Here is a 24,372-nt window from a genome sequence, read left to right on the forward strand (position 1 = left end):
AAAGAGCAAATAAAAAAGACAAAGAAAGAATGCAGGGAAGAGAAAAAAATAGTGAAAGAATGAATGCCAGATGAAGAAAAAAGAGTTGAATGAAACAAGGAAACAAATAATCAAGTTTTTGCGAGTTTGAAAGAAGAGGTAGCAAGAGGAAGAGGGAAATAAAAAAGGGAGAGGAGTAGAAAAAAAACTGTTGAAAGAAAGAGCGATTGTTGATTTTAAAAGCCGGAAAGACTTGAGTGGGGGAGAACATTGATAGTAAACACATTAAAGGAAAGAACGGAGTGATATAAGTGAAAGAGAGCCTCCCAAATAAAGATGGCAGCTAAGAATAGATTTAATTGGTTCCCCCACATCCTCAAACAGAAGTCAGAGTGTGGAACAGGAGGGGCACCGCAGAACAGCAGGGAGTGCATTAGCAGAGTTGTTTGTGAACCCCAATACAGCAATGTTACTCAAAAAAAGCGGGGTTGGTGGTTGATGCTACTAATTGCACATCTGAAAATAAAGCGCTCAAACGTATTGTCTCATCTGTAGAGTAATACACAGGGTGCCAACCTGGTCCGAAAAACCCAACCACCAAGGGTTTAGAAGTACACAAGAACACAAGTGGAACAATAGAGAACCACCTATGTCACGTGCTGTAAGTAACAAGATGCAAAGAAAAGAGCAAAACCAGGGCACTCCTCAAAACAAAAGTAATCAGTCCATGAAAGTCAAGTTGCAGAAGATGTTTTAATCCTCTATAGGGTCAGAAGCGAAAATAATGATCAAAAGGTATTTTTGTCCATGTAGCAAAAATGGGTATAAGAGAAAACAGAAACCAGCCAACACGTGTTTCGTCCTCTCTGACTTTTTCAAGGCTCAAAAGGCTGAAGTTTGAGAAAGATAACTGTATGGAAGATACTTCTGTTGGATCTCACAAAGTGTTCCTATAGCCGAAATGAGGGGAAATCCAATATGTTCGTACTCAGCGGCACAGGGGCAGCCGGGTGCAGGCAACGGGTTTCAGATAGGAAACAATGGAGGGACCCGGGGGTCACTCTAGCGGTGCGAGTAGGCACAGGGGACTTCTCGGGACAGCCACCACCTGGGCTAGGCAGAGGGTCGCCTGGGGGTCACTCCTGCACTGAGGTTCGGTTCCTTCAGGTCCTGGGGGCTGCGGGTACAGTGCTGGTTCCAGGCGTCGGTTCTCTTTACAGGCATTCGCGGTCAGGGGGAGCCTCTGGATTCTCTCTGCAGGCATCGCTGTGGGGGCTCAAGGGGGTCGTCTCAGGCTACTCATGGGGTCGCAGTTGCTGGGGAGTCCTCCCTGGCTGTTTGTTCTCTGGATCTCGAGCCGGGGGCGTCAGGTGCAGAGTGGGAAGTCTCACGCTTCCGGCGGGAAACGTGAAGTCTTTGAAAGTTGCTTCTTTGTTGCAAAGAAGTTGCTGGTTTTGAGCAGGGCCGCTGCTCACAGGAGTTTCTTTAGTCCAGGGCAGTCCTCTGAGGCTTCAGAGGTCACTGTTCCCTGTCGGATGCGTCGCTGGTTGCAGGTTTTCGAATCAGGAGACAGGCCAGTAGGGCTGGGGCCAAAGCAGTTGTCGTCTTCAGTCTTCTCTGCAGGCTTGTAGGTCAGCAGTCCTTCTTGTTTCTTCAGGTTGTAGGATTGTGATTTCCTGGGTTCTTGGGTGCCCCTAAATACTAGATTTAGGGGTGTGTTTAGGTCTGGGAGGGCAGTAGCCAATGCCTACTGTCCTGGAGGATGGCCCCAGACACTGTAGGGGCATAGTGCTCATGCACATATGCCCTCACCTGTGGTATAGTGCACCCTGCCTTAGGGCTGTAAGGCCTGTTAGAGGGGTGACTTACCTATGCCACAGGCAGTGTGAGGTTGGCATGGCACTCTGAGGGGAGTGCCATGTCGACTTTGTCTTTTTCTCCCCACCAGCACACACAAGCTGTTAGGTAGTGTGCATGTGCTGAGTGAGGGGTCCCCAGGGTGGCATAAGATATGCTGCAGCCCTTAGAGACCTTCCCTGGCATCAGGGCCCTTGGTACCAGGGGTACCAGTTACAAGGGACTTATCTGAGTGCCAGGGTTGTGCCAATTGTGAAAGCAAAGGTACAGTTTAGGGAAAGAACACTGGTGCTGGGGCCTGGTTATCAGGGGCCCAGCACACTTTCAATCAAAACTTAGCATCAGCAAAGGCAAAAGGTTGTGGGGGTAACCATGCCCAGGAGGCATTTCCTTACAAGAGTGTACTGACTGTAAGAACTAAGGTGCTCTGGTAGACAGTATGTGTGGGGTTCTAGCTTGGCTGAGGGGCTTGGAGTATGTGAACTGAGGTGTACCGATGGAGCTGTGCCCGAGGTCCAGTACTGGAGCAGCAGAGTGTACTGACCACAAAAACTGAGGTGCTCTGGTAAACAGTGCATGTGGGGTTCTGGCACTTGTACGGCTGAGGGCTTGGAGTGTGTGAACTGAGGTGCACTGATGGAGCGGGCGCCCAAGGTCCCAGTACTGGAGCAGCAGAGTGTACTGACCGCAAGAACTGAGGCGCTCTGGCAGACAGCGCATGTGGGGTTCCTGGCACTGGCATGGCTGAAGGCTTGGAGTGTGTGAACTGAGGTGCACTGTTGGAGCTGTGCCAGAGGTCCCAGTACCTGAGCAGCAGAGTGTACTGACCACAAGAATTGAGGTGCTCTGGCAGACAGCGCATGTGGGGTTCTTGGCACTGGCACAGCTGAGGGCTTAGAGTGTGTGAACTGAGGTGCACTGGTTGAACTGCGCCTGAGGTCCCAGTACTGGAGCAGCAGAGTATACTGACCACAAGAATTGAGGTGCTCTGGCAGACAGCACATGTGGGGTTCCTGGCACTGGCATGGCTGAGGGCTTGGAGTGTGTGAACTGAGGTGCACTGATAGAGCTGCGCCCGAGGTCCCAGAACTGGAGCAGCGGAGTGTACTGACTGCAAGAACTGAGGTGCTGTGGCACAGCCCGCATGGGATTACAGGCACGGCTGTGGGGCTTGGAGTGTGTGAACTGAGGTGCACTGATGGAGCTGCCCCCAAGTTCCCAGTACTAGAGCAGCAGAGTGTACTGACTGGAAGAACTGAGGTGCTCTGGCAGGTAGCACATGTGGGGTTCCTGGCACTGGCACAGCTGGGGGCTTGGAGTGTGTGAACCGAGGTGCACTGATAGGGCTGCGCCTGACGTCCCAGTACTAGAGCAGCAGAGTGTACTGACTGGAATTACTAAGGTGCTCTGGCAGACAGAGCACGTGTAGGATTCCTGGCACGGCTGAGGGCTTGGCGTATGTGAACTGAGGTGCACTGATGGAGCTGCGAGTGGGATCCCAATATGGAGCAAAGTGGGCACTGTCTCTAAGGATTGCAGAGCCCTAGTAGAGCTGGGGGCCTAGGTTATAAGCAATTACAAGTGATCCTCCACCTTTTCTCTCAGCGACCCAAAGGCAGGCACACTTGGTAAACAAAATCCAAGTCAAGAAAGGGGGGGAGCCAGGAATCTGAGAGAGGGTGCAGAGAGCTCACAAAAACCAAATGTGACCAGGATAACAGCCTGATTTATAGCCTTGTTTATAGCTAAGCTCTGAGCAAGAATGCTCTGCATATGAAAAGGGAAGCTTCCCTGGAAAGGAGCGGGAAACAAAGTAAACAAAAAAGTCCTCTAAAGACCAGATAAATCGAACAAAGCATAATTATACAGAAGTTGGTCCCTGCTCCCACACAGAAGGAGGAGGGACAAAGAGGCATGACTGACCACTAGCAAGCAATCATTTTTAAATGACACTAAAACGAACTAATGAAATAGCTGGAAGCCCACAGAAGAAGTATACTTAAAAGTACACAAGAGGTTGTACGCTTACGCTTGACCTAAAAAAGAATGTAAGCGGTGTGTATGATACATACTCCTTCCTAAAATTCTTAAATTCCCTTAAATTCACTTCTAGAGCTACCACTGGGTCTGTGGTGCCGGAGATGCCCTCCTACCTGCACCTGCCTCCATCTACACCAATACCTATTTAGGATCTGAAACTGGCCCCCCACCTTTACCATTCCCCTTTCAATGGTCAGTGATCTCGTACCATTTGAACTGATCCAATGTAAGAGTCCTCTCTTATGTGTTAATGGTGGGCTCCCTCCCACAAGCCTCCACTGTCCATGTTACCACATAGCCTTTCATCCACACCACTCCAGTATACATTTTCAGAAATCAAGATGACCTTTCTCTAGCTGCACTCCCCTTAAAAGTCACCAATGGTCTGCACAGTGCTCCAACCCTTAATACTGCCTGGAGATGTCGTCCCATTTTCCTCACTGCTGTCATGACAGCAAATGATGGCTTCCCTTAACAAGGCCAGACCAGAAATTAAAATCAGCCTAGGGAAAACTGTTCAAACCACTCCCAGTCTGAAGGAGACAGTAATTGGAATGGGGTTAAGAGAGATTGGTTGTTTAATGGCAGCCCATATGCTTGTATAGAAGCCTACTACCCTGCAGCCCAGTCGAAATTTTCAGAGTGGCAGGATGGGCAGTCCAGTCATAACCCTCACTTAGCCTCCCCTTCTACACCCTCTCTTTGGATCGAAAGATAGCCTTTTCCTGGATATCTCCCTAGTTGGTCTCTGAACCATACTGATTCCCCAGATGAATTGATGCTGCAGTCGTGTCCCACCTCCTTCTTGGCCTTGATTCAGCAGAAGTGCAGGCCACCTTTAGGTGCTGGGGCAGAGGCTGGTCCACTTTAGGAATCCGGTCGATGGTTACAACAGGAATCTGTGAAAGAGAGAAGATGCTTTTCATTCCAAATCACAAGAAGACTCTTCAGTCTGAGATTAAGGATTTCATCTAGGAGGGCAGGGATGTGGAATTTCTATTGCCTGATGCACAGGACATATTGCTTGAGGTCAAGGGCAATAAGTTTTCATGTTGATTTTGTCCTTAGAACAAGTAGGCCTAACCCTTTGCAGCACAAACCCTTTGGCTGCCAGCTTACAGAGAAGTGAACTGTCTGCAGTTGAGGTATTATGCGTGTCCATAAGTTAATGCTGTTCGAACTTGAATTTATGGTTCATTAATGAAAAGCCTTCAATATTAGGGTGCATGCTCTAAATAAATGTTTCATGGTCACACTGCAGTGGTTCCAGTAAAACAAAAAGTGTACATACATGTTTGAAAAGTTTAACAATATGAGGCTAAGTATAATGCTCCCAGAATGCTCTGATTAGATGCAAATGTTTGCAGAAGCTTGTAAGCAAGTGATGATTCTTTGCTTTCAAAATAAAATGTTCAGAAAAAAATACAAGTAGGAAAAAAAGGTTTTGCTACTATGAAATTTTAGGTGCTATTTCTTTGAAGCGTCATAAATGTGTAGATGCATGCTAGTATTTCCAAAAAATATTCCTAATGGAAAATCAGTGTAACCATTTTCAACAAGATTATGGGAAGCATGAAAATGAACAAGCACTGGTAAAGCCGACCGATCCAACATTTTTGTGAGTCTTTTGGTTTCGTCAATGCGTATCTTGTTTTGACATGGCTTTTGTAACCCTTTATTGTTGTGGGAGCTGCCAAGCCCTCACCATTGTAACAGACATTGGCAAAAAGCAACAAAAAGTTTTTTGGGTCTTAAAAAGCACACCAGTGACCTAACAAAGGCCCCGCAGCCCCCCTCCAGGGTGCCCACTCAGCACAGCACCTGCGCTGATGGAGCCTGGAGGGGGGTCCCTCCATGTTCTTTACAGGGGGGCCACCTCTAGTTTCGTTATGCCACTGATTGTCATAGTAGTTCCTGGCACTGAACAAAACTACTTTGTGTGCCAATATGCTCCTTGTGGAAGAGCAGAATGCGATCACTCACAGTAAAGCCAGACAATAGATACAGAGAAAAATAGAAGTTTAATAAAAACAAAATGTCTTTAACGCCAGACCTAATTAGGGATGCAATTATTAATGATAGTAACAAAAGGTCACCCGTGGTATATGTCTTTGAATTAGTGCCTTTCCTGAATTCACAAGAACTTGCAGAGGTAGATCAGGAAATCGTACTCCTACAAAATATTTGGGAACTGTATTTTAGCATCAGCAAATATGCATGTGTAGATTTGCTCATGTCAAAATTTATTTAGTGTTTACAAGTTCACTTTCCCTCCAAATAACTTTTTTCCCAACACTGGAAGATCTTCTACTTCTGCCATTGTCAGGAGTAAATTTACAACTTTTCTTGTTATGAGAATAAATTACAGAAGAACTGGTGAAAATCCTTAAAACCTGCAAGTTAGTAGATTTGCAGACTCAATGGCATTCCAGCCATGGAACTATGCTTACGGCTTCCTCCAGCCCCAGCTTGTAGATCTGCGGAAAGGTGGCAAAATAAAGAAATTGCTATAGTAGGGATTGGAATTGCAAGTATTCAAGCCCTACTCTAGTAGTAGTCCTGCCATAATCAGAGGGTCTTTCATCAGAGCTCTTACATAATTTGCTGCCGCGCTACATGGCATCAAATGGACAAGTAGATTTTTTACAGGACAAGTAGATTTAAGAAGCAACCTGTCCCATGGACAAGTAGATATTTTATTAAATTCCACACCCCTGGAGGGGACCCTTTGATTATACAAAACAGTCTGTCATGCTAAAGAGAACATACACGTCTTCCCACATTTTTACTTTTTCAAGTGTGCCTAGTTTAGTGATTAGGAATCTTTTCACATGTTGGTGCATTTTAGCACACATGCTTTGGAAAATAGTTTTCAACATCTGAGCTTCTGGATTGGAGGAAGTGTTTTCTGAAATCTCCAACAACAACAAGGTGCAAAGTAAAATGCAAACTTTCAGCAAATTTCTTGGATTGGAGTGATAGCTTAGAATCTTAACAAAATAGAACAAAATAAAACTGGATGTCTTAACTCAGTTGTCAGCGGAAACTTTAGATGCCCGTAGAGCCACCTGATGGCATCTTAGCTCATCTGGGTTTCATGTTGCCCAAGATAATCAATATGCTGGCACCTACTAAAGTAAGTAAAAGATACCCCTGGATGGCTACTAAATGGCTCATAGTTCATTGTTACTCACTAGAAAGTCAATGTGGACCCTGATTTTCAGGAGAATTCTAGTTTCACCCCGGTCCTTCCTTGAGTATCTACGAAATTGTAAACAGTCATAGATCATCAATGCTCTTGCCACCAGTAGACCAATGGCGTTCTCAATGAGTTTCAGCTTGGCTCCAGATCTCAAAGGGTCACAGAAAGCACCTTGTTAAAAATAAGAGGAAAGCTCCTATGTTTGTGATCAAGGTCATCTCTCGCCCCTGATTCCATTGGATTGCTCAGTTACCTTTGATACCATTGACCACCAGATGCTGATCAATAGAATGTCTTTCTCAGCAGGCATCAGCAATATTGCCATCCCCCTTCCTCCAGAACTCGACTCATTTAAGTGAAATAGGGCCAATTGCTCTTAAGATGTGGGATCACTACCTCTTGTTGTTGCCCTCAAGGCTCTGCCTCAGCACTTCTATTTAATGTGTATATTCATTCCTGATTATCACCCTGGACTTGTGTGAAACTGGATGTCACAGGTTTGTGTATGACTTCCATCTAAAGCTGGAAGAAGAACCCAGAAATCTGCACAGTCTGCACAGTGTATCTCACTGTTTATTCCATGTCCACAGGTGGATGCCATAAAATTGGCTTTGACATAACTGCTATAAAACTGAAATCCTACTCCGAGGCTCACTGAATCCTGTACCCTTGCCTCTACCATGACCAGGGGACCTAGGCATTCCCCAAGCACCATCTGATAAAGCTCCTAATCTGGACATGATTTTCAACGGCAATCTCCCCTTCATTAATCAATGCATTATCCAAGCACATTCCATCATCTTTGGCTGCTGAAAGTGGTCTTGTCCCTGTTGCATTTCCCACAGATAATCACGATTATCCTCACAGTGGTTATGTTTATGTCTCGCCTTGACCACTGAAACAGCCTGTTCATAGGCTTCCCTCTCATGTATCTCATGAACCTCCGGGGCTCAAAATGATGTGGCTCACCAGCTGTTTGACTTGAAACGGCAGGACCACATCTGCCCTGCTCTCAGATCCTTTCATTGGATCTGAGTAAGGAAAAGTGAGTCCTTCAACACTGTCTGTTTAGTTAACAAGGCACTACATAGCTGCACACCCAAACTACACTGTAAAGCTACTTTTCCCCTGTCAAATGACCCAATAGCTCAGGTTGGCTAATCGAGGGGTTTTGTGACCTACGCTCAACTGCAATATGCTGAGCCCCCCGCACGTGCGGAGTCAGAGCTAGACTTTTTTTAAATATATTTATTCTTTTATTCAAGCAGTGCTGACGTACACATAGTAGCACTGAAATAAGATTACTGGCCAAGAAAACGCAGAACGAAGTAGGTCATTAAGAATAATAAATCAGAAGCTCTGTGGTAGACAAGGGCACCTTGCCACCCACTGCAGGAGAAATGAACTGGTCTCCTCACAACAGTTAATCGAACATTCGAACCAAAATGAGAAACAATACCTGCTATCCCCTCCTCCCCTATCGCCTGCCTGAATTCAAACCAGTGGTATGGATTCCCCCCCAGTGTAATAAACAATAAAACCTGTCCCATGTCTCAGGGCCTTCCCAGCAAGCCTCCTCGCAGTGCCCCTCTTCATTATTTCGCTCCAGGTCCCAAGCCCCAGCCACCTCATCAGAGGGTAGTGGGATCCGCAGTCTGCAGTTCAAGAAGCAGCCCAATTACAACCGCCCAGAGACACTATGGCCCTCATAATGACATTGGTGGTAAATCCCACTTACTGCCATGCCGACTGCCGCCAACATACCGTCGCCGCGGTGGATATCCGCCAACCATATTATGACACATACACACCAATCCGTCACTATTCAGACACACACACACAAATCCGCCACACCAAAGGTCAGTGCTAAACTGGCGGTATAAAAACCCACACCGTTAGGCCAACAGAACAACACCCACAAAATTATGACCAACGAATCACCACGGCGGACATTCAATTGCAGTAAACCATTGGCGGTACATACCACCACGCTCAAAATACACACACACAAACAAAACACCACCGCTTTGGACAATTCAAACTACACACACCTGACACCCATACACATACCGCACACCCACACCACTATAAAACACAGAACCACATTACCCACAACCCTTTACCATTACAATCGCCAACAGAGCGAGACAGCAAGAGCACTCACACAACCAGAGCCACATACCACCATCACCTATACACCACCCACGCACCTTACATCACACACCCCAACACATCACCCTACACACCCTCACCCACACCACTCACACCACACCCATGGCACCACAACAACATCCCAGGTTCTCTGAGGAGGACCTAAGGGTCATGGCGGAGGAAATCATCCAGGTAGAGCCACCGCTATTTGGATCACAGGTGCAGCAGATATCCATTGCTAGGAAGATGGAGCTATGGTGGAGGATCGTGGACAGGGTCAATGCCGTGGGACAGCACCCAAGAGCAAGGGATGACATCAGGAAGAGGTGGAACGACCTATGGGGGAAGGTGCGCTCCATAGAAGCAAGACACCAACTTGCTGTACAGTGGACTGGCGGTGGTCCCCCACAACTAACAACATGGGAGGAGCAAGTATTGGCAATCATGCATCCTGAGGGCCTGGCAGGAGTAGCAGGAGGAATGGACTCTGGTAAGTCAAATCTCTACTACTATCACCCCCTACCTGCATGCCAACACATACCCTCACCCTCACTCCCATCACTCCACCACCTCCCACACACCACCATCATCACAATCCACTCATCGCAATGCCTAGCCCTGCATCCACCACCAATCATGGACACTACTCACAGACCTGCATGGACACCTATTACCACAGCATGCACACTAGAGAGAATCACCTAGCCCACCAAATAACAACTCACACAAGGCAAAGCTGCCAGGGCAATAACAACCATAGAGGGCAACCCACCCATGCACAATATGTCACACACAGAAACAATAACACTGCATTTACATCCCCACAGGTACCCCTGCCAATGTCACTGGCGAAGAGGTGCCAGCAACATCCAGTCCCCCTCCCCTCCCCCCCAAAGAAGAGGCCCACAGTGATGACAGTAGCTCTGCTCGCCTGGATCTGGATGACCAACCTGGCCCATCAGGGACCTCCGGACAGTCAGATACCCAGGCACACTCTCACACCACCACAGAGCCTCCCCCTCAGGAAAAACCACCACAGCACCCACCCAGTGGGCCCATACCTCTGTCCCCAGGACACATCAATCAGCAGTGTGTCCACCACTACAGGGACCCCAGGCAACACCACAAACACAGGACAATCAGGGACCTGGAGTCAGTGGCACTGGGCACACGGTTCAGGGGACAGAGGCACAGGACAACAGGGAAGCTGGGAGGACTGCTGTGCGACAGGGGGAGGACAGGCCCAGGGAACCGACCCTCCAGGAGGCACTCATCGTGATCCTGGGAGCATACCAACATTCCCAGGATACGCTGGGCCAGATCATGGACAAGATGCAGGAGAAAATACGGCTGCAGGAGGGACAGTACCTGGGGATCAGGGAGGACTTGAAGGCCATTAACACCACCCTGGTCTCCATTGCAGGGGTGCTTGCAGACATGGCCAACAATATGAGGGAGGAAGTGGCACACCAGCGGGCCCCTGACACTAGCCACACTACTGAACAGCCCTCCAACTCCGCTGCTGCTAGTGGAAGGAGGCCCCGCCACAGGACCAACAGGCCACCAGCACCCCTCCCCCTGCAGAAGGTGAACCACCACGCAAACGTCCCCTGCGATCCAGGCAGAAGCCAGAGACTATTGCCAAGACCCCCTCCAGGAAATAAGACTCTCCTGAATGTCACCCTTGTGCCCCACTCTGTCACCCTGTCCACCTTGAACTGCCATTGCTCCCCTTCCTATACCCCCTTGGACAATGCACCTGTGATACAAATAGACTGGACTCTAACCTGGACTTTCCTCCATCATCACCCCAGCTCATCGTACTTCCCCTCTTCTTCAGAGCACTGCAATAAGCACACTTTGATAACATACAATTATGGTGTATGTCAAATGATTTCAAAATACATTTGTTTAACAAGGTTCAAACGCAATTCAACTGTACAGTAATGTTTACATAGGAAAGACCTGTAGTTGGATGCACTGAACACACCAGGAGCAATAGTGGGGCACCAACATCTGCAAAAAGAGATGCCAAAGGGTACAGTGAGTGGGCATAGAAGTAAGAATTCACAGCCTGTCAGTGACAATGTCACACATCAAACTGTCAATGAAATGTGAAATAACACTGTCTTATCTGTGTCTCATTGGAAGTATTGATGAATAACTGCACTTCTGTTGTCCTCATCCTCAGCCTCTGCCTCCTCATCTTCACTGTCCACAAGGTCCACTGCTGCCACACGGCCATCTCCAGCCTCCTCCTCCTGCAGAAAAGGCACATGGTGGCGCACGGCAAGGTAGTGCAACATACAGCATGCCATGATGATCTGGCAGACCAGTTAGATGGAGGCACCAAAACCTGGCCTTCAGGAGGCCGAAGGTCCTTTCTATTATCTTTCTTGTTCGCCCATGCGCCTTATTGTAATGTTCCTCTGCCCTTGTCCTGGGATTCCTCACAGGGGTCAGTAGACATGAGAGGTTGGGGTAACCAGAATCACCTGCAAATATCGAGGGACAACTGTTAGCCATACACTCACCCTTAGGGCCCACAACATACCCATACACCAACATCCACTGGGTGGGAACCAGGGCTCACCATTAGCCACACCCTGTGCCTCTGGAGTTGGGCCATCACATTTGGGATGCTGCTATTCCTCAGGATAAAGGCACCAGGCACAGACCCAGGATACTTTGCATTGACGTGGGAGATGTACTGGTCCGCCAGGCACACCATCTGGACATTCATGGAGTGAAAACTCTTTCGATTTCTGAACACCTGTTCATTTTGCCAGGGGGAGGGGGGTTGGTGACGGTGCAAGGGGGAAAAAGCAATATGTGTTCCATCTATTGCCCCAAGGATGTTGGGGATATGTCCCATTGCATAGAAGTCAGCTTTCACTGTGGCCAAATCCTCCACCTAGGGGAAAACGATGTAGCTGCACATGTGTTTAATCATGGCAGACAACAGTCTTGTCAGCACGTTTGAGAACATTGGCTGTGACATTCCTGCTGCCAGGCCCACTGTCACTTGGAAAGAACCAGTTGCCAGGAAATGGAGCACAGATAGGACTTGTACAAGAAGGGGAATCCCGGTGGGGTGACGGATAGCAGATATTAGGTCAGGCTCCAATTGGGCACACAGCTCCGTGACTGTGGCCCTATCAAGTCTATAGGTGAGAATGATGTGCCTCTCCGCCACTGTTGCCAAGTCCACCAGGGGTCTGTACACAGGGGATGTCTCCATCTCCTATCATCCACAGCGGTTGCAATCTATGGAGCAAAAGAGTGAGCAGCTGGTCATTATCTGTACATTCCAACCACTACAGTTCAATGCATATTGTGATTGTAACATTATTTTGGTGGGACACGTCCAAAATGTGAATTTGTGTACTGTGACACAGTTAAGATCCATGACCTACACTACCCCCTGAAATTGCATCCGCCTGTCCTGTATGGAGGGACAGGTGGAAATGAGGTAATTCCGCTGATGTTGTGCGCCGTTGCTGGAGGCGGTCGAGAACCTCCATGCAACTCCCCATTGGTTATCATTGGGCCCTATGGGGTACAGTGGCCAATTGTGATGTACACCGGCGGTGAGGGTACGCACTGCTGCGGACGTGACCACCATTTTCTATCTGATTCCTCACTTACTACCTGACCTTCAACAGGGGAGGACCTACACTGCATGTGCTGTTGTGACCTGTGTCTAGAACCGACCACGGCTCGTGTTACTGAGGAAAGGATCCTGCCTTCACCGTGGCGGAAGGGTTGGAGTGACTGGTGGATGGGGTCCTACCCCAGTACCGACTGCTGTATGGGCCTCCAGACCAACAGGTGAGTAGACTGTGAGTACAATGAATGGGGCGTAGATGCATGGAGTGCTGTGTGTGAAGGCCTCATGTGGGGGGGGGTTGGTGGATGGGCCCGGGGCAGCGTGCAGCAAGTATGCTGGGCCATGATTCAAAAGGCCAGGGCACTCGTATGAAATAAGATAAGAGTCTGTGCAGTTAGGTTCTTGGTCTTCGGAGAATCAATATATAATCCAAACTTTATCTTGAAGAGTTTTACTTGATTAGGGTAAGCCATTTATTCATCTTAACACCTTACTTATACTTTGCCCTGAGGAAGTCAATGAGATTAATTTCTCGGAGACGAAACACGTGTTGGATGTTGTTGTGATGACCACATATGGAATCTTTCTGATGTGATGAACATGTATGAAAACCTTGAGCAAGAATAAAGACACTGAACTTTAACTCTGTTTGGATTATATATTGATTCTCCGAAGACCAAGAACCTAACTGCACAGACTCTTATCTTATTTCATACGAGTGCCCTGGGCTTTTGAATCAGTTTGGTTTTTCCTATTGGAGAAACACTGGAGGTGCTGGGAGGACCCTCCGTTTGGGAGCACCGTATTTACTATCTATTGTTAAAGAAATGTTTGGGTGATATTCTGTTAGCGCCTATCCCTATAATTTCCCCCCTTTTCTTCACAACTTTTGTGTATGCTGGGCCATGTCTGTGCTAATGGGGATTGGAAGGGGCATGGTGGGCCATAAGTGTAACAGGTAGGATGGTGGGGCTAATACCTTCCCCTGTGTGTATTTCCCTGCAGGTCAGCGGCCATCAAAAGAAGGGTATATGGTGTGCCATTGCCAAGGACGTGTGGACCCTGGGGGTCTACGGCAGCCGGAGCACCCACTGTTGGAAACGGTGGGAGGACCTGAGACACTGGGCACAGAAGACAGCGGAGGCCCAGCTGGGGATGACCTCTCAACGAGGAAGGGGTGCCTGTCGAACCCAGACCCCCTGATGGCCCGCATACTGGTGTTGGCCTATCCGGAGCTCGATGGGCACTCAGGGCATCACAGCAGCAACAAGGGGGTAGGTACAGTGCCAATCATTACAACTTACGCCTGGTGGGTTTGGTATCTGGGTGGGAGGTGTGGGTGCCCCTAGGCCAGGCCTGACATTGCAGAGTAGGTCCCATGTTGTGCAGGGTTCCGATGTGAAAGTCCTCCAACCAAGCTATTAGGCATCCACTACTGGGCAGGGGTCTGTGGGTCTCAGGTATGCTGCAGATGGCGTTAGGTGTCCCTATCCATGGGCTGGTGACTAGCATTGTGACTGGTAGTGCATTGCCTAATGCGTAGGGCTGTTCCCTGTGTGTGAGGGTGCTGTGTATGCCAACGATGGTGTTGGTGCCGCCACTGACCAACAGTATCCCCCCCCCCCCCCTTTTTGTTTTGTCACCCTGTCCTTATGTGCATTAGCATCATCTGGCAGAGGAGCAGACGCACCGGCGAAGGAGGGAGCTGCATCCCACAGGAACCAGGAGGCGAATCCACCGATGGTGAGGGCACCAGTGGGATGGAGGGCGAGGGGAGCACCACAGTGGAGACTGGAGGGGACAGTGGGGAGACAGATACCTCCTCCGATGGAAGCTCCCTGGTGGTGGCAGACAGCTCTGTGCCCACCCCAGCTACAGGTACAGCCGCCACCCCTGTACCAGCACTGCCCTCCCAGCAGCCCCTCAATGAGTTTCCCGTGCCTGCTCACCCAGTAGGGTGGGCATCTCCTTCGCCCCAGGCACCTCAGGCCCTGCCCCAGCTAGCCCTGCTGCCCTGAGTGAGGAGGCTATTGACCTCCTGCAAACCATCTCTGTAGGGCAGTCAACCATTGTGAATGCCATCCACGGGCTGGCAGCCCAAATGCAACAGACCAATGCATTTCTGGTGGGCATTCACACTGGCTTGGCAGCCCAACAGAGATCAATCCAGGCTCTGGCCTCCTCTCTGATAGCAGCCATTTTCCTTGTTTCTACCCTCCCCCCTCCAACTTCCTCTTCCCAATCCCATTCCCCTCAACCCCAACCTATCCCAAGCACACAGGCAGACGAGCAGGCACCCAGGACAACACACAAGAGTGGACATGGCAAACACAAGCGCCACACTTCGTTCCACAGGCACTCACTCAAACACCATCCAGAAGCAGACATACCAACATCTACTGCCTCTACTGTGGCCCCCTCCTCCTCGTCCCCCTCCTTCCCAGTAGCGTCTCCACTCACACCTGCATGCACTACATTCTCATCCACTACCACCATCACCAGCACACCTATCAGTGCATACCCCTCACTGACAGTCACCACCCCCACATCCATGCATACATCCCCTGTGTCCTCTCCCACTGTGTCTGTGCACCCTCCTCCCAAAGTACACAAACGCAAGCACTCAGACACCCAACAGCCATCCACCTCACAACAGCATCCAGCCCATGCACCTGCATCCAAACACAGTAGACAGACACCTCCCACAACCACTCTCTCTTCCTCCACTCCCAAACCATATCCCTCTTCCCGCCGCAATGTCCCTAAGAAGCTTTTCCTCGCCATCACTGACCTCCTCCTTACCCCTACCCCCGTCCCTCACGTCAGGCCAGGGTGGTCAAAACCCAGGCAAGCACCTCAGCTACCCAGTCCATGGGCACACTAGTGTCCCCAGCAACTCCAGGTGGGAAAGGATCCCGGGCACCAGCCGGCCAGACCGAAAGGGTGCCTGCCCCAAGTGCTTCAAGGAAGGGCAAGGAGCCAGCCCCAGCTGCAGGAAAGAAGGGCAAGGAGACAGCCCCAGCTGCAGGAAGGAAGGGAAAGGAGCCAGCCCCAGCTGCAGGAAGGAAGGGCAAGGAGCCAGCCCCAGCTGCAAGTAGGAAGGGCAAGGGGCCTGCAACAGCAGGCAGTAAGGACTAGGGGCCTGGTGCTGGGACTCAGTCGGAGCCACCACTGCTAACCATGGTGGTTCAGCCATCTGAGGCTGCAGGGGATTGGTAGGAGCCTCCCCCCACCACCACCACAAGCTCCACCAGCAGCACTGCCACCTGTAGCAGCAGCCCCAATGGGCAGCCGTCCGAGGCTGCAAGAGATGGGCAGGAGCCTCCCCCCACCACCACCACAAGCTCCACCAGCAGGACCGCCACCTGCAGCAGCAGCCCCAGTGGGCAGCCGTCTGAGGCCTCAGGGGATGGGCAGGAGCCTCTCCCACCACTACCAGCAGCAGCACCACCACTGCCACCACTGAACAGCCGTCACCACCAGCGGACAGTGTGTAGTCCTTCGTCCATGGGCTGTTGTGCGGCCTGGCCCCTGCAAATCCTGTGGGTATGGCACCCAGCTGAGAGACTGTGACCTTGCACTCCACAAGATCTGCATCACAGGGCATGATGCCCCCTCCAGAACCAGTGGAGAAGCCATTCACTCACCCCATCCTCCCCAGGATGAAGCTCACTGAGCACGATGCCGCCTCCAGAACAGTGGAGAAGCCATCCACTCACCCCATCCTCCCCAGGTTGAAGCTCACTGGGCACAATGCCCCCTCCAGAACCAGTGGAGAAGTCACCCACCTGAGAGACTGTGGCCTTGTACTCCACAGGACAAAGCACAGGGCATGGTGCCCCCTCCAGAGCATGTGGGCAAGTCACCCACTTGAGAGACTGTGGCCTTGCATTCCCCAGGACAGAGCACAGGGCATGTTGCCCCCTCCAGAGCATGTGAGCAAGTCACCCACTTGAGAGACTGTGGCCTTGCACTCTCCAGGACAGAGCACAGGGCATGTTGCCCCCTCCAGAGTCAGTGGACAAGTCACCCACTTGAGAGACTGTAGCCTTGCACTCCCCAGGGCAGGTTGCCCCCTCCAGGACCATTGGTGTTGTACCATCTTCCGGCTGAGATGGCCCCCTGTTCCCCATCCCCCTGAGTTGCCTGCTATTTTCGATCTCATGCCCCTGCAGTGTTCTCTCCGTGTTGTTGCAGGAGTGAGGTGGGGCCTTGGACTTTGTGATGTGGCCCTGTGGCCCACGAACATTGAGGACTGGGCAGTGTCCCTTGATTTGTAAATATGTATATACTTTTTTATTTGGATGCACGTATTACTACTATATTTATCTTATTACACTCTTTTTACTCTATTGTAGTTGTCCTTGCATTATTCCTGAGAGGTACGTGGTAAATATGTTTTATTACTGGAGCTGTATGTGTGTATGGTGTTGGGGTGGGGGAGTTGCGTGTTGCGCATGTGTGTGTCACTCTCTTTTTCCTCCCCCCTCCCCTGTATGCTAGGCGGCTGTACTCACCGTAGTCGTCTTCGCCGTCGTTGGTGTTCGTAGTGGAGCAGCACGTAGAAGAGCATTGGGAAGACATGCAACTCGGGCTCCATGGCGGCGTGGTTGTTCCCTGAGTCTCCACTGGTGAGTCCTTTGACTTCTGAGATCTGTTTCCGCCAGGCTTTTGATGTTGTTGGTACCGCCCCAGAAAAGGTGGTGGTTTCCTGTCTCATAATACAGTGGGCAGAACATTGTCTTCTGCCTGGCTGTAGGCGGTTACCGCCGTGGTGCCTGTTGATTCTGCCCTGGCGGCCAGTGTGTTAAAGTGGTTGTCTGTCTGAGCTGTTTCCGCCGTGGTCATAATTTTGCGGTTATTATCGCCACTTTATCACCGACTGCCAGGGTTGTAATGAGGGCCTATGTGTCAGGCATCTCGTTCAGCCTCGCCACATAAACTTCCCAATGAGTCGGAGTCAGACTTAATGCAAGACACATTGGTCTTCAAATTTCCTCTCAGCTGTATGTGTCATGCTCTGATTTGGTGCCAGCTGGAACTCACTGTGGGTAGCTGACTTGAGGCTTAAGTCCACATGTGATCAGACCAAGCAGTCTCAGCCCGCTCCCTCACAATGCCTACTGCCGCTCTGTGCTGTCTGATTGAATGACTGGTGTGCTGAAAGACTTCCTAGGAGTAGATTACATGAACAACATGAGATGGGTGGTCAGTGGCTGAATCAAGCAGCTGAGTGAAAAGAGGGGCAAGCACTCACAGAAAACATCCACAACATGTAACTATGACCCTTAGCAGACCTTGCAACAACAAAATCTAATTTAATACAACAGTCAGTCACATACAGATCAACCTCCTGACTCAAAACTGTGAGTGAAGTCAGGCACTTAAGAGGGTGATCCCAGTAAGGTGAATTAGGGTGACCACCTAGCATGGAGGCACATTCTGGACATGACTGTCAAAACTCAGAACAAAGGGTCAACATTCAGGACAAAAGGTCAAAATTCAGTACAAAAATTCAGGTCAAAAGGTCTGTTTTATGGACACAACCAAGGAGAGGCCATACCCCAATTCTTTATCAGTGCATCTATTTACTATTTTCTACATATCACTATTTGTTCACTATGGTCTTTTTGTGGTTGCCTCTAGGTATGCTACATTCAAGTGGCACATTGTGGCCTTGTTCAATAGAAAATGAATGCCCTTGAGAACGGTGTCAGGGCCATCGCCACTACCCACATCTACTAAATCATTGTTGAAAAGAAGGCAACAGCAACAATTTGATTATGTTTCTAAACTTTTTAAAACTCATGGCAAACACTTTGGGAAAAAATTAAGGTAAGTGACCTTCTGCTAGTGTAAACAAGTGGAACAAAAACATCTGGCTCACCTCAACCTCCAATGGACTGTATACCTAAAAAACATTAATGAGGCAGAGCAGAAGGTGTGGGTGACAGTCTCACATCTAAAGCCAGGAAGTGAGGTACCCACAACTCGTCTGTAGTATCACAGCTCTAGAGTGTGCGTCCGGGACTGTACACTTATCTCAAAATTAGGAGCCTGAACTACCAATGAAAGCGAATGAAAGAGGAGGATGGCATTGAGATAAGATGGGAGATCCACAGCAACTGATTCAAAGGGCTGTTGCTAAGGACTGGATACATGAGGAAGAGAAGAACAAAGTGGGCCAATTCCTAAATTCAGACAAGATGGGTCCACCATGAGTAATGGAAAGTGTTGCACATCTAAGGAGCTGTCTCAGCAGAGAGGAGAGAAACAAAAGAGCCACTGTCAAGTGGTTGAACAAGCAGCACACACACACCCTAGCAAACTCTCTGGTGCAATGGCCCACTGGTTGTTCTTGTGAAGGATGAGTAGGGGAAGGACCCCTTGGAAGACTGCACTGGGCAACTGCCCACCTGTCCATGTCTTAAAATGGTTTTATGGTTGAGCCAAGGCCAAACCAATGATCTGGCTCAACGCTAAGTGCCAAAGTACAAGTAGAATCTTCAAAATATTGGGGATGTAAATTACACAAACAAAAATGCAAGAAAATGATAAAGATTTTCAAATGTAAGAAGTGTTTCTTTAACTTTATTTAAAACTAGACCCTAGACTGAACTTGGAATCAGTTGCCTTTCGATTCTCTAGGGATTAATAGCTTCCATTCCCCCACTAATTTGCAGGATTGAAATCTCGGCAGAGCAACACGGTCCTTCTGAGCCCAGCTTGCTTTTTGGCCTTCTCTTCTGCTTTCAATAATAAGCCGTGTGGCACTAGTGAGGATGGTGGTATTACCCCGGTTACTGTATTGTTTTGCAAACCTTCCCTTGCTAATTCCTTGTTCCTTCTACAGACACGCCCAACATCTGATTGGAGGGCAGGGGCGCCATTAGGTATCTCTTCTATACTAAAGCTTCCTGTGACTGTGGGTGGATTAGCCCTTCCAGACTTAGAACGCTATCATCTAGCTGCACAGCTCCTATGTGTGGCTCCCTGGCTGTCTGAATGCCCCTGCATGAGATGGGGTTTATTCATAAAGGCTTTAAGGAGGGCTTAACCTGAGCCTGAAAAATCTCTCTGCAGAAAGGGTGATTAAAGCTACAAGTTCAGAAATAATTCAGTAACAGAGTCAAGCAGCAAATGTTTGCTTGCTCACGGTGGACTGTGCATCACATCCATTCTGCCCGGGACATCTGGTTTGGGGTCAAGGGCAACAAGTTTTTATGTTTACTTTGTCCTTGGGACAAGTAGGCCCAACCCCCTGCAGCACAAACCCTTTGGCTGCCTGTTTACAGAGAGTGGAACTCTCTGCAGTTGAGGTAATGTGTTTCCAAAAGATAAAGCTGTTCGAACTTGTATTTATGGTTCATTATTAGGGTGAGTGCTGTAAATAAATGTTTTAAGGTCACACTTCACTACTGACGTTGGTTCCAGTACAAAAAAAAAAAAAAACGTGTACACACATGTTTGAAAAGTTTAGACTAAGAGGCTAAGTATAATGCTCCCAGAATGCTCTCTGGTTATATGCAAATTGTCATTTAGTAAAATGTGCTGATGCATGCTAGTATTTCCCAAAAAATTTCTAATGGAAAATCAGTGTAACCATTTTCAACACGATTATGGGAAGCATGAAAAACAAACACTGACAAAGCCAACTGATCTGACATATTTTTATAAGTCTTTTAGTTTCATCAATGCGTGTCTTGTTTTGACATGGCTTTTGTAATACTTTATTGTTGTGGGAGCTACCAGGCCCTCAACATTGTAACAAACACTGGCAAAACCCCCTAAAAGGTTTTTGAACTCTAAAAGCACACGTTGCCACCAGCGGCATAACAAAGGCCCGCAGCCGACCTCCAGGGGGCCCCTTCAGCACAGCACCTGCCCTGAGTGAGTCTGGAGAGGGGGCTCCTCCATGTTCTTTGCAAAGGGGCACCCTCCAGTTTCGTTACGTCACTGATTGCCACTGTAGTTCCCGACACTGAACAAAACTACTTTGTGTGGCAATATGCTCCTTGTGGAAGAGCAGAATGCGATCACTCACAGTAAAGCCAGCAGAAAGAGAGAGAAATAGAAGTTTAATAAAAACAAAATGTCTTCGTTAACACCAGACCTAATTAGGGACCAAGACCCATATGTAGGTAGCTTTTTGCATGTCGCAAACAGCGACTTTCGCTGTTTGCGACGTGCAAAAAGCACATTGCGATGCACAAGCCCAGTTTTGCGATTCAGTTACCTGGTTACCGAATCACAAAACGGGTTTGCGACTCGCAATTAGTAAGGGGTGTTCCCTTCCTAATTGCGACTCGCAGTGCAATGTCGGATTGTTTTGTGACCGCGAACGCGGGCGCAAACCAATCGCAGTTTGCACCCATTTCAAATGGGTGCTAACACTTTCGCAAAAGGGAAGGGATCCCCATGGGACCACTTCCCCATTGTGAATGTCACTGCAAACATTTTCTCAGAGCGGGCAGTGGTCCTGCGGACCACTGCCCGCTCTGAAAAAATGAAACAAAAACGTTTCATTTTTCGTTTTTGTTATGTATCTCGTTTTCCTTTAAAGAAAACGGGCTGCATTACAAAAAAAAAAAAAAATGCTTTATTGAAAAGCAGTCACAGACATGGTGGTCTGCTGTCTCCAGCAGGCCACCACTCGCGAAGGGGTCGCAAATTGCGACCCACCTCATGATTATTCATGAGGTGGGCATTTGCGAAGCCCTTGCGAATCACAGATGGTGTCAAGGACACCATCCTACATTCGGATTTGCGACTCGCAATTTGCAGGTCACAAATCTGAACCTACCTACATGTGGCCCCAAATTCTTTAAGAAAGTCACAAAAGTGCACCCATGGTATATGTCGTACCCCTGTAAAATATTTGTGAACTGTATTTTAGCATGGGTAAATATGATGTGTAGATTTGCTCATGTGAAAATCTATTGAGCATTTGCAAGTTCATTTTCCCTCTAACCACTTTCTTCCCAACCCTGGAAGAAGTTCTAATTCTGCCATTGTCAGGAGTAAATGTCCAACCTTTCTTATTATGGGAAAATTTTAGAAAGAAGCTGGTAAAAATCTTTAAAACATGCAGGTTAGTAGGTTTGCAGACTCAAAGGCATTCCAGCCCTGGAACTATTGCTTACTGCTTCCTCCAGCCCCAGTATGCAGATCTGCAGAAAGGTGGCAAAATAAGGAAATTGCTACAGTAGGGATTGAAACTGCAAGTATTCAAGCCCTACTATGGTAGTAGCCCTGGCATAATCAGAGAGGCTATTAATTGCGGCCATAATTTGTCGCCACACTACATGGCACCAAAGGGACAAGTAGATCTTTTTACAGGACGTTTTTATCTCTCTGCTCCTCCCTCTGGATCACAGCACAGGAGACCCCCTCCCTTCCACTCCGGCGGGGGGATCTAAATTGTCTTAATTAACTTGTATCCTTTAGCTTTAAGGCTAAAATTACAGGCAGCTGCCGTCCATTAAACCTTTCATCACGGACAATGGACATTAGATCTAAATTACGGGCAGTCATTAAAAATTATGGATGTTTCGTCACTCTAAGGTGAATTGAGAACTAACACTTTTTGGAGGGTATTATAAAGCAGTGATTAAAGTCAATTGAGATATTTTGTTTGTCAGACACTGAAATAGAAGTAAAAAGAGGGTGATAACTACCAAATGCAGGTGAGTTAACAGGTATGGAGTCAGACTCGTGTCCTGATGAGCGCAGGGCTGCCAGATATTTTAGTCAGGGGCTGCGTATCACAAGGAACTGCAGCTGAGTTTAAAATTCTGAATACGTTGTGACATTATGTTTCAGTTCAGTTATATGGAGATATGTATTCAAATGTGTAAATTTAACCTGAACACTTGGCTGGGCTATTGCTGACCGGCCAACTAAAAAAACAATTCACCATGTGAGGAGGGGGCGAGGCCTTGGAGGGGGCAGGTCCTCTTGCTTGTGCCTCACCCCAAACCCCGCCTCCAAAAAAAGGAAAAAAAGCTTGCCTCGATTGGTGCTGATGTCCTGGGGTGTTATCAAGCTCGTTAACGGATGTCAGCACAGCAGTTCAAAACCTCTAATGGCTCACCCTCAGCATAACTGGCAGGTGGTGGGCCGGGAAGGAGGGGTCCCCTCCATGTACTTTGCAACCCCCCCCCCCCAAGTTTTATTACATCACTGCTGGAAATCCACTGCACCGTCCCCAGGTGACTGTGTGAAGGCAGCTGATATCATGTGTCACACCATGGCACCATGTGAGTTGGCTGATCTGCTATGGTGTGAGCATGGATGCCAGCATTGAAGCATACTTAGAATGGGTGTGCCACCTGGTTGTGCTTTTCCACTGGCATGACTAGTGTTTTAATGTCCCACCCGGTACAAAATGTAGAAAATCACCTAAAATGTTTTCCCTTATCAGTATATACTTACCGCAGTAAAAATAAGCATTTAAAAATGTGTTCTAGAGCTCCCTTAACCCGATAGGTGCGGGTGTCAGTCACTGGCTGATGCCGACACACCCTCCCTGGTATGGTTCAAGACCAGTGACTAACGCCAGGGAGAGGTTTTAAACACCCCTGGAGACACGGAAGAGCTTCTGTGCCTGCCCCCACTCCCCTCGCCCCTCTGTGATGTCAGCATGCAGAGATGCGCGCTGACGTCACACTTCGTTTTCACCACCGGAGCAGGAAGCAGCAGGTATGGCCGCTTTCTGCTCTGGTGGGGAAAACAGGCCTGAAAGGGCCTGCACACTATTGGGGAAGGCCTTGTTTGAAAGGGGAGATTCACCCCTTTCAAGTGACGCCTTCCTGAAATCGTTTCCTGGCCATGGATCGCAGCCATGCTGCGATCCACAGACAGGAAACCCCACTAGACACCAGGGATTACAATTTGGGGGAGGGGGGTAGGCCCTCTCTGAAAATGGGCTGTCCTAAAGGGGGCATATATTTTTTGTAATTGTTAGTTTACTCCAGAGTGGAGGGGGGGCAGAAATGATTGTCTACTAAAAATGTAATATAAATGTGCAGGACTACCACTACCAGGATGCATTGTGTAACTCATCAGAGCATTTAATGAAGTAATCAGGTGCCTGCAATCATTTGCTCAACCCAAGCATTTGGCCTGTGACCAAAGAAAGATATCTGAAACGTGTAAGGCCTGGAAAATGTGTAAAGAAACCTTTGAATGTTACTGGCTTTGCTGCTTTCCAAAATAAACTGCAACCTGTTGAGAGTGCGCTTTTGTCTGGAGGACAACTTTGTTTTGCATATTTGTATATATATATATGGAGATCTCTTTTGTCAATCCATGAGTGGTTTCGCTGGGGACTGTGACTGGCGCCCAGAGAAACCACACCCACAAAAAAATATATATATGTATATATATATATATTTGCCACTAGTTGCCACACAGCTCACGTCTTCAAGGCAATGCACATACTCCAACCGACTCATTTCAACTGTAGCTTTTAGGCAGCAATAAAAAAGTCAAGCTAACTCTTGTGATTATGTTTCTGCTAGAAAAGGATCTG

At 48.6% G+C, this 24,372-nt stretch overlaps 2 protein-coding genes across 6 annotated transcripts in view; one reads left to right on the forward strand and one right to left on the reverse strand.

The window, feature by feature from the left end:
* LOC138293018 (uncharacterized) overlaps window positions 1-24,372 on the reverse strand; it is a 219,897-nt gene that overhangs the window by 126,277 nt on the left and 69,248 nt on the right. Inside the window, exon 2 of the mRNA XM_069231984.1 lies at window positions 4,675-4,775. Coding sequence (XP_069088085.1) covers window positions 4,675-4,775 — 101 coding nt within the window. The remainder of the gene's footprint in view (window positions 1-4,674; window positions 4,776-24,372) is intronic.
* PIGC (phosphatidylinositol glycan anchor biosynthesis class C) overlaps window positions 1-24,372 on the forward strand; it is an 88,382-nt gene that overhangs the window by 13,577 nt on the left and 50,433 nt on the right. The window lies entirely within an intron of this gene.

This window comes from Pleurodeles waltl, chromosome 4_2 (assembly GCF_031143425.1).
Source record: "Pleurodeles waltl isolate 20211129_DDA chromosome 4_2, aPleWal1.hap1.20221129, whole genome shotgun sequence".
NCBI lineage: Eukaryota > Metazoa > Chordata > Amphibia > Caudata > Salamandridae > Pleurodeles > Pleurodeles waltl.